The following is a 13,420-nucleotide window of genomic DNA, read 5'->3' on the forward strand; positions in this document are numbered from 1 at the left end:
AAAAAGACTTCATATATGTAAACTTCGTACATAAACTTTAAATCCGAATCGACATATATATTAGCTTGTTTTTGTACAAACTTTTAGAACTCTAGGTATATAAAGCTTTGGTGTATTTTTTTTTAAAAAAAAGGAAAGATGCAAATGTAAAAAAGAAAAAAAAATGTAGGTGTTTGCGCGAGTATACCATGTGCGAACATTTGGTAGGTAGTAGCATTTTCACATCGAAATCGCTCACTGCGACAAACACTATCACGATTAACACATAATTAGCTCATTTAATGGATCAAACTATGTTCATTGAGTCCAACAATACAATATGACCTGTATAAATGCATGTTGTTTTATACTCTAATTAGTAAATATGCTTATAGCACTGAGTAATGTTGGACCGTTGGCAAGCCAGACTATAATTAAAGGACCGAAGAAGTAGACTGGACGCACAGACTTAAGAGGGCATAAATGATGTATAGTTGTTTGGCAGGGATTCGCCTAGCAACAATTCCTAAATATATGTAAATATTTTTTTATCTATTTATGACTTATACATCGTACTTAAATTTGTAGTCGGGAAACATTATTCATATTCAAATTTGTATTCACACTATTTGAAGATTGTTCACTTCAATTGTATCTATATTCATTTATGTCTAAGAGTGGACAAAACCTATCCGCTCTATATAAGATCCCGACAAATCGCGGAAAAATTCAAACAATTTTTACCATAAAAAATTGAAATTTGGTTGAACTTAGCCGGTTTATTTCACATATTGCAACAAATCTATGTATATGTCCGATAACCGTCGGTTATCGTCGATAGTGAAAGTTTCAAATGTATCATCTCCGTTTCATAATACATGTATATATTCACGTATTTTTTTAAAAAAACTAGAAAGGTAGCCCACGCACATGCGCGGGCACATTGCCGACACCTTGTTTAATGTTGCTTGAATTTTTATGAATAATATTAACATGTGGGTCATTTTTTGGTAATATTTTTTTATTATATTCTAAATCTGTTTTTGTCCATGATTTGTTTAGGATTGCTTTGAATGCTGGTCATGATTTTCTTCTAACTACCATATGAACATATAAATTCTACACTAAAATTATTTGAATTCGTAAAATGTTGAGTTTATGAGAAAATATCGTATCGTGGAAATGGAGTTGATTCACATGGACCTATCATTTGTACTATACATGTTTTTAATATTTAGTATAACTTATTTTTGGAGTTTCTAAACTTTAAGTAATAGCTTTTCTTGTGTACTATAGATATCTTTATTGAATTTAGGATATTTTAATGGAAGAAACGTTCAATTAAGATATATGGTAAGAGGAAAATTGTATCCAATTATGACAAATTTATATTTACTTCTACTACCTCCTTTTTTCATATGCTTACTATGTTCTTGGAAAAATGAATTTAAAATTGAAATAAGAGAGTAATTATATAAATAAAATTAGTATGTGTAGAGTATTTATAAATAAAATTGTTGATGACATTTGTTGAAATTGGGCATTGGTCAATAGCATTTTTGGATTTTGTCATCCTATTTGGTTGTAAATATTTGTCAACTGATAACAGATATATAATGATATACTTTCTACTGTCATTTGTTATATAATTTTCATGTATGTTTGGATTACATGAAAAGAATCAAAATGTGACCTAAAATATAATTTTATTTTATAAGTTGAAATATATTCAAAACAGATAGTAAAATATAATTTAATGGTAAATAATATGATGGTCTAAACTTCATTTTCAATTGTAGAGCAAATTTAGTTATGCATGTTTGTAAAAGTGATATATGATAAAATAATATATGTCGCCATTTGTTTGTCATATATGATGAAAAGGGTCAATATACGACCCAAAAAACATTTATTTATTTATTATAATTTAAAATATGTCAGCACCAGTTTAATCCTGTCTCAACTATTACATTATATGTATGTAAAAATTGTATGCGTAATTTTGAATTTATAGTTGTTTAGAATTTATTATGATAAATAACAAATATTATCTCAACTACTATAAAATAGATTAAAAAAGATTAAAGGAAAAGGAAGAGAAGGTGAGGAGGGTCGGTTGCGTGCATGCAGTATGAGGATATTTTATAAGGGTTAATGGGATCCATGCCACTACAAATATGCCATTTTAGAAAAATAACATTACTATTCACGATATTGGCTACGTACCACTGGAATTTGAGAAAATTAGAACCATGTCATTCCATCACGTTATCTGTCAAAAATCTCCGTTAGCCCCAACTGCACGTGGGACCTAAGTGTCTGTTTCATGTTCACCTCCCTCCCATCTTTTCTCTTTCCTCTTCCTCTCTCTCCACCACTGTCGTCGACCACCACTGTCGTCGACCACCACTGTCGCTGCCGCCGTCATCGACCACCTCCGTGAAGGCCTCGGGAGCCACAGCCATCGCTGATATCATCGGCCCTATCCACGGCGGGAGGCTTGGGAGCCATTGCCGCCGCTGCCATCTGTAGCAGGAGGCTCAGGAGCAGCCGTCCTCAACACCATCCATGCGGGAGGGCTCGGAACATGCAGCCGCCGCTATCCTTGACGCCATCCGCGTGGGAGGGCTCGGGAGCCGCCACCGCCGTCTCTGTCCTCGATCGCATCCACGATGGGAGGTCTTGGGTGCCGTCGCTGCCACCATCCTTGACGCCATCCGCAATATCGTGAATAGTAGTGGCATTTTTCTAAAATGGCATATTTGTAGTGGCACAAAATATAAGTGATTTTGGTTGAATGGGATATCCTATTACTACGAATCTAAATCCATGTCCATGCATCCAACAAAAATATCTTATATTTTGGGACGGGGGAATATGTATTTTCTAATTAAGTTCTTATTATTTTAATCTTATTAATTAGTTTTATGTGTTTTATATTGTCTAGTGTAAACTACGTGTTGTTAATCACATGGTTTAAAAATCTATGTGTTTTTCCATTCAAAATGTGTGTTGAGTGGCCAATAGCTGGTCCAAAGCAATGTATTTCTTTTACTTGTTAAATACAGTTAATTTGGGATTTGAATTATAAGTTTTGTTATAAATGATCTAATAGTATACATGGATAAAAAAAATTAGCTATATATATGATGTAGATGTTATAGTTGTTCAAGAAAAAATTTACAACAAAATATGTTTCAATCTAATAAGGCATGAAAATAGAAAAGAGGAGATGCACCGGCCGGTTATGGGTGTACGTATGTGCAGTTTGCAGCACATGTACATGTACAGGGGCCTTTTCTTTTATTATTAAAGTAAATGCAATGAAGGAAAATAGTGGGTACTTTGTTAAATAAAAAAATTGGTGGGTCCACCTTATTTAAAAGTGCCACGTGTCGAATCAAGAGCGTTTGTAGAAAGATATGTGGCGGCTTAGGAGTGTTTATATGAAATTTAATGGACTTTTAGTATATAATAGATGTATGTGGACAATTTTTCCATACAAATATATTTTAGAAAACAAACAAATGCCTTTACATTGTGTGAAATGGCCTGTAGCCTAGTGGTTACAAGAACCTCAGTAGCACCTGAGGTCTTGGATTCGCTGTGGTGACTTCGTCAATCTCTCCAGGATTTACCGATCCAGTCTTCAAAAATGCTCATATGGATAAGGTTTGTGTGCATGTGTTCATAGGTAATTCTAAAAAAAAAGCCTTTACATTTTAGAATACTGTCATACAGCAACAGAGCGAGAAAAAACCGGGTCACTTGCACACCTTTCAGGCCGAGCCCGATCGAGACACCGGAGTGTCTGCAAATGCGTCTCCGAATACGAATACGATTACGAAATACGACGAAATGGACTCGGAATACCTTCTCCGAGACAGACTTGTACACGCACACAGGTAGTGCAAGTCGAAGTAGACGAAGTGACCGTATCGCTATAAATTCAACGCTCTTCCGCGCCTCGTCTCCTCAACACAAAACCAACCACGTCCTACGAATTCGATCGCTTCACACCAAGAAAACCTCGCTAGCTAGCTTGTAGCTCGCCATGCCGGGCGGCGGCGCGATGGTGGCGGCGAGCGGCGCCGGCCGGCCTGAGTACCCGGGCGGGCTCACCATGTTCGTGTCCATGGCGTGCCTCGTGGCGGCCACCGGCGGCCTCATCTTCGGCTACGACATCGGCGTCTCCGGCGGCGTCACCTCCATGGACCCGTTCCTCAGCAGGTTCTTCCCGTCGGTGTACCGCGCGCAGTCGGCGGCGGCTGCGGCGGCCGGCGGGAACCAGTACTGCAGGTTCGACAGCCAGCTGCTGACCATGTTCACCTCGTCGCTCTACCTCGCCGCGCTCGCCTCGTCGCTCGGCGCCGCCACGGTGACGCGCGTGGCGGGGCGCAAGTGGTCCATGTTCGCCGGCGGGCTAGTGTTCCTCGCCGGGTGCGCGCTCAACGGCGCGGCGGCGAACGTGGCGATGCTCATCGTCGGCCGCGTCCTGCTCGGCGTCGGCATCGGGTTCGCCAACCAGAGCGTGCCGGTGTACCTGTCGGAGATGGCGCCGGCGAGGATGCGCGGGATGCTCAACAACGGGTTCCAGATGATGATCACCACCGGCGTGCTCGCCGCCAACCTCATCAACTACGGCACCGCCAGGATCGCCGGCGGGTGGGGGTGGCGCCTCAGCCTGGCGCTCGCGGCGGTCCCGGCCGCCGTCATGACCGCCGGCGCGCTGTTCCTCCCGGAGACGCCCAACTCCCTCCTGGAGCGCGGGAGGCGCGGCGAGGCCAGGCGGATGCTCCAGCGCGTGCGCGGCGAGGGCGTGGACGTGGAGGACGAGTACAACGACCTGGTCGCCGCCGGCGAGGCGTCCCACGCCGTGGCGAGCCCGTGGCGCGACATCCTGCGCCGCCGCAACCGGCCGCCGCTGGTGATGGCGGTGGCGATCCCGCTGTTCCAGCAGCTGACCGGCATCAACGTGATCATGTTCTACGCGCCGGTGCTGTTCAGGACGCTGGGGTTCGGCGGCGGCGCGTCGCTGATGTCGGCGGTGATCACCGGCGGCGTGAACATGGCGGCGACGCTGGTGTCCGTGCTCGCCGTGGACCGGGTGGGGCGGCGGGCGCTGTTCCTGGAGGGCGGCGCGCAGATGGTAGCGAGCCAGGCGGCGGTGGGGGCGCTGATCGGGGCGAGGCTGGGGTGGTCGGGGACGGCGGCGATCCCGGCGGGGTACGCGGCGGCTGTGGTGGCGGCCATGTGCGTGTACGTGGCGGCGTTCGCGTGGTCATGGGGGCCATTGGCGTGGCTGGTGCCGAGCGAGGTGATGCCGCTGGAGGTGAGGCCGGCGGGGCAGAGCATCACGGTGGCGGTGAACATGGCCATGACGTTCGCCGTCGCGCAGGCCTTCCTGCCGCTGCTCTGCCGCCTCAGGTTCGTGCTCTTCGTCTTCTTCGCCGGGTGGGTCGCCGCCATGACCGCCTTCGTCGCGCTCTTCGTGCCGGAGACCAAGGGCGTCCCCATCGAGGACATGGCCGCCGTCTGGAGCGACCACTGGTACTGGAAGCGCTTCGTCGACGGCGACGGCGACGGCGCACGACGCCGGGGAGACATTGAGATGGGACACAAGTAGTAGTAGAATTTACTCACTGCACCGTACTACACTTCATGTTTTTCTTTTGTTGTTATTCAGCTATTATTAGATGCGGATTTTCTTTAATTACTACTAAATTTCAATGAGTGAAGATGTTGTAACAAGGATTACATATTTGTGTTGAGTTGAGTATGCCAAGTACATATGAAGTTATGGGATCATAAACGAGTTAACACGTTTAAACTTTAACCATTAATATCTCTTGGAATAATTTTGATTTAAGTTTTTGAAAACAATAAGACCGAAAGAAACCACCACCGAAATAGAACCTTTACGACACTCTTTTTCCTTCTCTTGTTTGTCATTAACATACACTAACATTTTAACTGGATCTCAAGATGCGTGCAATGATAAGAAGTGTATGATTTCAACTCCAATATCTCGTGTTAAATCTCCAACACGCTCATAATTTTCCTTTTTTAATTACACGGCAGACGCATACGCACACACACCACTACATACGTAACACCACACTCATACCCCTACAAATGTATATCCAATACATGCTCTAAGAGACGGAAACTATCAGCACATTCCTAATCTCACTAAAGTCCTATTGAAAATCCACTTGCATATGCGTAGTATTTGTGGGCACCAGAATCCTAGTGAGTGAATTCATGCACCCACGACTCCATCACTACACCGCTGGTGCTTCCCCAACATGCTCATAATTTCTTTTTAAAAGAATATTTGGAGAGATATCTCTCGGCTTCAAATCTCATTCTCGGTTTATGAGCTGACTTATGCTTCCATCTTCATTGCGCCTCTGTTGCTGGCATAGTATTTCCTAACTGCATTCTCCAAATCTGCCTCTGCAACCCTGGCCAATATCGAACAACAAACAAATACAAACACACAATTTCAGTAAGAGTATTGGTAATTTTAACTCAAAGCAAGTTTTCTTACGTTCTAAATGGCCTAATAAACTGCAATCGAGCCGACTATATAAACCTTCTTATAGTTAGGCCGATAAATGCATATCCAACCAAAATATTGACCAAAATTAATCGGGCAGCAACCTACTCCAATAGCAGTTCCGAATTCCAACTACACAAACAAAAACGGAAGGCACGTATTCAAATAAAACACCCTCATGTTGTTGACAGAAGCGATACACTAAGTCTGCATTCCATCTATTTTTCAAAAAATTATACTTAAACACCCTCCCCAGTCCCCACCCTGGTTCAAAAATAAGTCACATAAAGACTTTGCTTTAAAAGTGATTTTTGCCTTCTCCAAACTTTGCAATGGACAAATTGTTAAGTGATCTTACACAAACAATTACAAAGGGCTCTAACAGTGTACCTAAAAGATTTTTCCCATTTCCAACGCATCATCAACAACGGTCCAACTCTAATAATTTAATTTAGAGTAAATTTTACAAAACTATAGATTTAGCATTGAATTTATTATGAAACTACAGATTTAAGATAAGACGAAGTACCATAAATCTACGTGTTCAGTCACAAAATTATCACAAAGCTACAAATTTAGCACCAATTTAATCACAAAACCACAACACTTATAGCTCCAACACAATGGTAGTACTAGGGACTATAATTTCAATATAAAATCTATCTGCGGTTTTATGATAAATTACTAAATCTGTAGTTTTGGGTTTGCATACATCTTAAATGATAGTTTGATCAAGATATCTATAGTTTTATGAAATTTACTTTTTAATTTATAATACAAGGATAGTAATACTTCCATAAAGAAACAGAGATAATATAACGTTATATTGCACGAAATTTATTGATACAACAAAATAACTGACTGTTCAAGCATAAGGTGGTAAAGAAGACACAAAAAACTTGCCACGATTAGCACGCTAGTAACTCAACTACAAACGATACACACAGCAGCATCAGTTCACTGGATGGAGCTTCTCCAAGGATCATTCTAAGCTAAGGCACTCATTCCGATGGCGTGTGGCAATGCTTCTACGGTTCTTCAGGATAGATACCAAGACACAATCAGGCAGTCTTGGGCTTGGGTTTAAGCCGCTTCAATTGTGAGTACAGGAAAACTCCGGCAAGAGCAACTCCGGTTCCTGCAGGGGGCAAATATTTGGATATGTAAAGGAGGTGCGATGCAGTCAATTTGATACAGAAGTGAACAGAAAATGATTCTTACCCAGAGAGTTGATAGGCGAAACAGGGGTGCGGAAGAACAGAACGGATGTCACAATGACCACCACTCGCTTGACACAGTTACCCACCGAGTGAGTAACAGGGGACACTCTTGCCAGGATCATGTACGACACCTTCAAGAAATTATGTGAGATCAGCAAGACATGGGCTTTGCACATGTATGATGATTCATCAATGTAACAACTGTAATGTATTCAGCACATAGAATCTATCTGAAATGAACAAGCGCATCCAGAGATTTCAAAAGGCCAAGCTACTTTTTGAAAATCAATTAGATGGCTGACCTGTTGGTATGCATGGAAACAGAACGCAGCAATCAGTGACCTTGTGTATATCTGTTTTAAGTTCAGACCCTACATAAGAAAGAAAATAGTCAAAAATTGCACCAAACAATATGTAAGGAGCAATTTGTCTATAATTAAATATCAAGGTGCTCACAGCAGACTGCAGAACTGTCGGAGTGACTTTGACACCCTCTGTTAGCAAGGTTACTGGGGCCAAGAGGAAGAATGACATCACTGTAATGATTGAGAAGAGGGTAATGTTGTCCAGAGATTCCTGATCAGAAATTGGGAAAGAAGATCATTAGAATTAAGTTATGCAAGAGCCATGGTGACAAACAATAGAGGTTCAAGGAAAAAGCCACAGATAGGCAAGTGTGGACATAAATAAAGCTCTGTTAAAATACAAATTTTATCTTGAAACAGAACATTATGAAGTGACACATCCTAAAATAACTGATGAATATTACTAAAGCAGACTATTCAAGAGAAACACACACTTGTACTAATTCTGTAATTCAGTTGCCAATATCTATGATGACCGCACTCTAATTATTCAGTTACCTCCTTCTTCACCATAAGCTTCTTGCTCAACACATTCCTTGACTGGAAGGTGACATTTGAGGCCATTGCACTCCAAAATCCAGCCCTGATATCATATAAATTACAGACGAATCAAGCATATAGCACTTTGTTAGCTCTGCTATCAGCAGGCTTATGTTATATTTGCAGTTTCCACAGCGAAGACAAAAATAGCTAGCTATATCCCTTACCAGTTAAATGAAGCTTCAGTAAGAGATGCCAATGCCACACCACCAACAATTGGAACAAGAGACAATACAACAAAAGGAGTAGGCATCTGCAAAGTGATTATGTATGAGAACCAAACCAAGAAACAGATGGTTTTTCTAAGATTATATGCGGTTGCATAGTTATCACTGGGCACCAGTGCAGAACATTAAAAAATTACCTCTCCGAGGAAAAGTGCTGAAAGCAGAACTGAAAAGAAAGGCTCCATAGCCTTGATAGTATGTGTAAATGACACTGCAACCTTTCCAAGGCTCATGTTCGTGAAAAGATTGCCCATGGTGTGGACCATAGCGAGAGGAAGGATAGCAGCAAGCTGAAATAAGGACAGTTACAATAGTTGGCTTCATAGTGCAATACATGTGTATCGAATGTTGTCACGATGTATCTTATAGAGAAATATAATTACCTGCGCACCGGAGATCTTTGGTCTTTTAAGGATACCGGTAATCCACATGAACAGAGCAATGACAGTGCCGACAGCAAACTGGACATTTGTGATGTTTATGGGGTATGGAAAAACCTTCAAAACCTGTCACACATAGGAACAATAAAGGAAAGTTGTTTTATCTACACGAAGCCAATGAGGAGATCAAGAAATTTCAACAGATTAACCATAAGTGACACCATATATAATGAACGAAAACAAAATTCCATCCCTAGCACAATTTGTTTTGGTAGAACATTGGATATACTCACTATAAGACATGGATACATATGAGTCTGGACAACTTTGAAGAAAGGTTTGTTCTTTTTCCTTCTATATTCTATATTTCTACCAGAAGACATGGAAATTGTCTACTGCACTCACTAGAAGACATGATTTTAGCAATATTACCCGTTCGACATCTTATACCAGATACAAACATAAACTATCCACAAATGTACCTTTTAGAAAGTTGTGACAAAAGTTTGATAGAAAAGGTGTAACGTGGGGGAACATCTCTAAAAGCCCAACGAAATAAACTAAATCGCTCTTCTTTCCACAATATACATTTTGAGTTTTTACTAATCCAAGATCTAGACGAGCTTGAGCAAATTCTTGCACCCATTCAGTAAGTGGGTTAGAAACATTTACAGAAAACGACATATACCAGCATATGGAGGCAAAAAAGGTTATAATTAGAAGTGATTCACAAGACAAATAAAATCAATTTCAAAATAGTTCCCTCTTTTGCTCAACAATCTCAACGGAGCGAGTAGATCTTTGCTGAATCTAAAAGGCGAATGCCCGATCCAAGATCAGATTGCCATCAGCGAACCATTCACCACTAACAGAATCACATGTAATAAATCCCAAATGAAACATCCTAGTCTCCCCCAAATCTCCGCCAAATTGGCGACGGCAATGGATCAAAGTTAAAGCCGCCTCACCTGCTTGTTGTAGATGTTGAAGTAGATGTTGAAGAGGTACCACAGCCCGAAGAGCGCGCCGAGCTGCAGCGTCTTCGCGAGCCCTCCACCCTCCTCCGCCCCTGCCTCACCCGCCGCCGCCGCTGTCGCCGCCACGGCCACGTCGCGTGCGCCCCGCCGCCGCTCATCCTCCTGCTCCGGGGAGACCGGCACGAGCCCGATGCGCCGGGCGGAGATGCCCGCGCGCGGGGCCACGGCGGAGAGGCGGAGCCCCCTCGGCGGGAGCAGCGGCTGCCCGACTCCGACGCCGAAGCCCCGGGGGCTAGGGTTGCGGAGCTGGAGCGGGGCGGCGGCGGTGGTGGCGCCGCATGGCCGGAGGAGCCCGACGGCCGCCGCGCTCTGCATTGCCGCCCGTGGGAGCCGCGGCCTCGAAGGTTCTAGAAGCTTCGGCTCGCGTGGGGGGAAGCGGATGCGTCGAGGCGGCGGCGGCGGCGGCGGCGGAGTGCTCGAGGATGGCGAGAGCGTGAGAGTGGGAGAGAGGTTTTAAGCAGCGACGCGGCCGAGCTGAGCTGGCACCGGCCGAATCTGCATGCTCAATGACACGTGGGCCCCGCTGATTTTGTGGGACCAACATGTCAGTGTGTTGGCGGCTGTGACGTTGGCTGGGCCCGCGCTTGCCAGCTGCTGGGTGGACCGGGAGCACGGTGGTCCAGCGAGGGGCAGTTGTAGGTAATGGCTGCGGGGCCCACTTGTCGGTGACGGTGTGGTTGTCAGATGGGTGGTGGAGCAAGCTCAGCGACGAGTACGAGGGTGAGACTGTGAGGTGGGGCCCAAGTTTGGCATAGGTGCGGCGACGGCGATGACCAGCTAGCTCATCGTGGAATGCAGATTCGGGCAGAATATTCTTGACGCCGATGCTATAACAGATCTTAAATGAAGGTTGAGTAATTATTCATTTGGAAATCCTGTTAGTATATAAGCCAAACTAATCCCCTTTTGTAATTTTATTGAGTTCATGTGCTACACTGCTCTAAAGTTGTACTATGCACTAATTTTGTAGTTTAACTAAAAATGTCTGTGCGTTGAAATGAGCAAGACTTTTTCCAATGCTATAACAGCTATTAGGAGCTAAGCAACGAATTAAAACATTGGTATCACTATACACTTTAATTGGAAAAAATTAACTAAAATCATTCATTGGTTTTGGGTCGAAAGCATTCCTTCATTCCTTTTCAACCCCCCGCCCCCTAGCCTAATCCGTTGCTTCCTACCTCCTTCCACTCGACCTAACCCATTATGTGACATTCTGGCCTAATTAAGATATAGCATGTGTGGTCCATGAGAGATGTGTGCATGTTTAGTACCACCTTATTGTTTAGTAATAGTGGAGCCAACTTATAGGACATCTTCCCTCCAACCATACTATTCCTGAGTTAACCCTTTTACACAAAACGATGACAAAAAGTGTAAATGTGATGGTATGTGTAAGTGAGCCCGTCCGTCGAATGAGCTGGCTACGTGGACTGGTGACACCTATAATATTAGTGTCTAAATAAAAACCGACCCCTATAATATTAGTGTCGGTCTTTTCAGAAGAACTGACACCGATAATTAAGATCCCAATTTTTTAAGAACCAGCACTTATATTTATACTATAGGTGCTGGTTTTTTAAAAACTAATGCCTATGAAAAAACCGATCGAAGCCAATCAACCTTATCTCCGATTCCCCCCACACCTCCTCCACCACCATCTCCTCCTCCTCCATAGTTGCTCCCACTGCCCCACTCTCACCCACCCCACCACCACTGCACAGATTGAGGTCCAGTGCAGTTGCTATTGTGACTGCACAATAGCAACTACACATAATTTGAGCCCTCTATTTCTTGATCCAATGTTCCAAATCGCTTGCTATAGTGAATTCAGAAATATATATATTTTTTACAGTAAAGCGCTACAATACTTACTACAGTCATCCATTTCAAGTCCAGTGGTGCTTGTGTGACTGCTTAACTTGCAGTCACACTAGCTACTGCACATGAACCAGATCCCAGTTGCACGCCCACTTCCTCACCACCACCCCCATCACCTGCCGCATCCGCCTCCCCCCCACCCCCCCAACCTACCTCCGCCAGCCTCCTCGGCCTTGTCGTCATTGCCTTCCTCATCCCTTTCCCTCTCAACATCTCCCCGGTGCAGTGGCCGCACGGTGGCTCGGGATCTGGCTCTTCCCTCTCCCTCTCGGCATCTCCCCGGCGCAGCAGCGAGTCGGCGGCTTCCCGACACAATGGCGAGTTAGGATCTGGCCCTGATCTCGAGACCTCCATGCCAGTGAGGCAGCGAGGAGCAACGACGGCCTCCCACTCACCCCTCCCTCTCCTATCATCTCTTTTGTGATTTATTTTGTCATTTCTGCTTCTACTCTCATCTTCTGTGTGACTTATTTTGTGATTTTCAATTGAATTCTCATATCCTGTGATCTATCTGGATGATTTTGTGATGATTTCGATTGGATTGGGATTTAGTTTTTGAGTTTGATTTGTGATGGTTTGGGATTTGAAGAGGTGTATGCCATGTGGATGATGGACTAAGACGGACGAAAATCCTCTACCAGAATCCTTATTATGTAGTATTTTTTTTATTATACTAGCAAATATGCCCGTGCGTTGCAACGGGTAAAAAAACATAATGATAATATATGTTTTTCATGCATAACCATATATGACAATCAGAAAATCAGAAAATTGGAACATCTTAAATGTAATATCCCAACTTCGATGATGGCAACCTTACGATGTTTGTTTTACCTAAAATAATTGGATTATTCATGTGACAACATGCATATAACCTAAAATATTCTTTTAATCTCATTATTGCAACCAATCAAATCCTACACTGCCTCGTATGATCAAGTCTACACAAAATAGAGTCACTGTGCACTCTTCTCTAAATAACAATTAAAATATGTTTATTTTCTAAGATTATTTCCATATATTATGTTATCAAGAATAATAGCTATACTTCACAAAATAGTATGATAATTGACTATAAAGATGTGCAGGGTCTCCAATACAGGAGAATAGATGACGAAACAAAAGTCGTGTAGGAGATGGAAAAAAAATCGATGGAGCCTATCTGACCAAGTATCCATCAATTTAGCCTTTTATTCTAGCAGTTTTTTCCTCATATGCTTTTTTTTATT

At 43.3% G+C, this 13,420-nt stretch overlaps 2 protein-coding genes across 2 annotated transcripts; one reads left to right on the top strand and one right to left on the bottom strand.

The window, feature by feature from the left end:
• The first annotated feature begins 3,983 nt into the window (after nucleotides 1-3,983).
• LOC127785058 (sugar transport protein MST6-like) lies at nucleotides 3,984-5,774 on the top strand. The gene has a single exon (XM_052312480.1). It carries the CDS (start codon nucleotides 4,034-4,036, stop codon nucleotides 5,603-5,605), a length of 1,572 nt encoding a protein of 523 aa, XP_052168440.1. The 5' UTR covers nucleotides 3,984-4,033; the 3' UTR covers nucleotides 5,606-5,774.
• Nucleotides 5,775-7,352: 1,578 nt separating this feature from the next.
• LOC127785350 (phosphoenolpyruvate/phosphate translocator 1, chloroplastic) lies at nucleotides 7,353-10,727 on the bottom strand. Its single transcript, XM_052312782.1, has 9 exons — nucleotides 10,242-10,727; nucleotides 9,277-9,399; nucleotides 9,031-9,183; nucleotides 8,834-8,919; nucleotides 8,625-8,709; nucleotides 8,218-8,337; nucleotides 8,064-8,132; nucleotides 7,763-7,892; nucleotides 7,353-7,679 (listed from the first exon to the last, which is right to left on the bottom strand). The coding sequence occupies exons 1-9, from the start codon at nucleotides 10,623-10,625 to the stop codon at nucleotides 7,603-7,605; spliced, it is 1,227 nt and encodes a 408-aa protein (XP_052168742.1). The 5' UTR covers nucleotides 10,626-10,727; the 3' UTR covers nucleotides 7,353-7,602.
• Between the last annotated feature and the right edge of the window lie 2,693 nt (nucleotides 10,728-13,420).

The sequence above is a fragment of the Oryza glaberrima genome, chromosome 9 (assembly GCF_000147395.1).
Source record: "Oryza glaberrima chromosome 9, OglaRS2, whole genome shotgun sequence".
In the NCBI taxonomy this organism is placed as follows: Eukaryota; Viridiplantae; Streptophyta; class Magnoliopsida; order Poales; family Poaceae; genus Oryza; species Oryza glaberrima.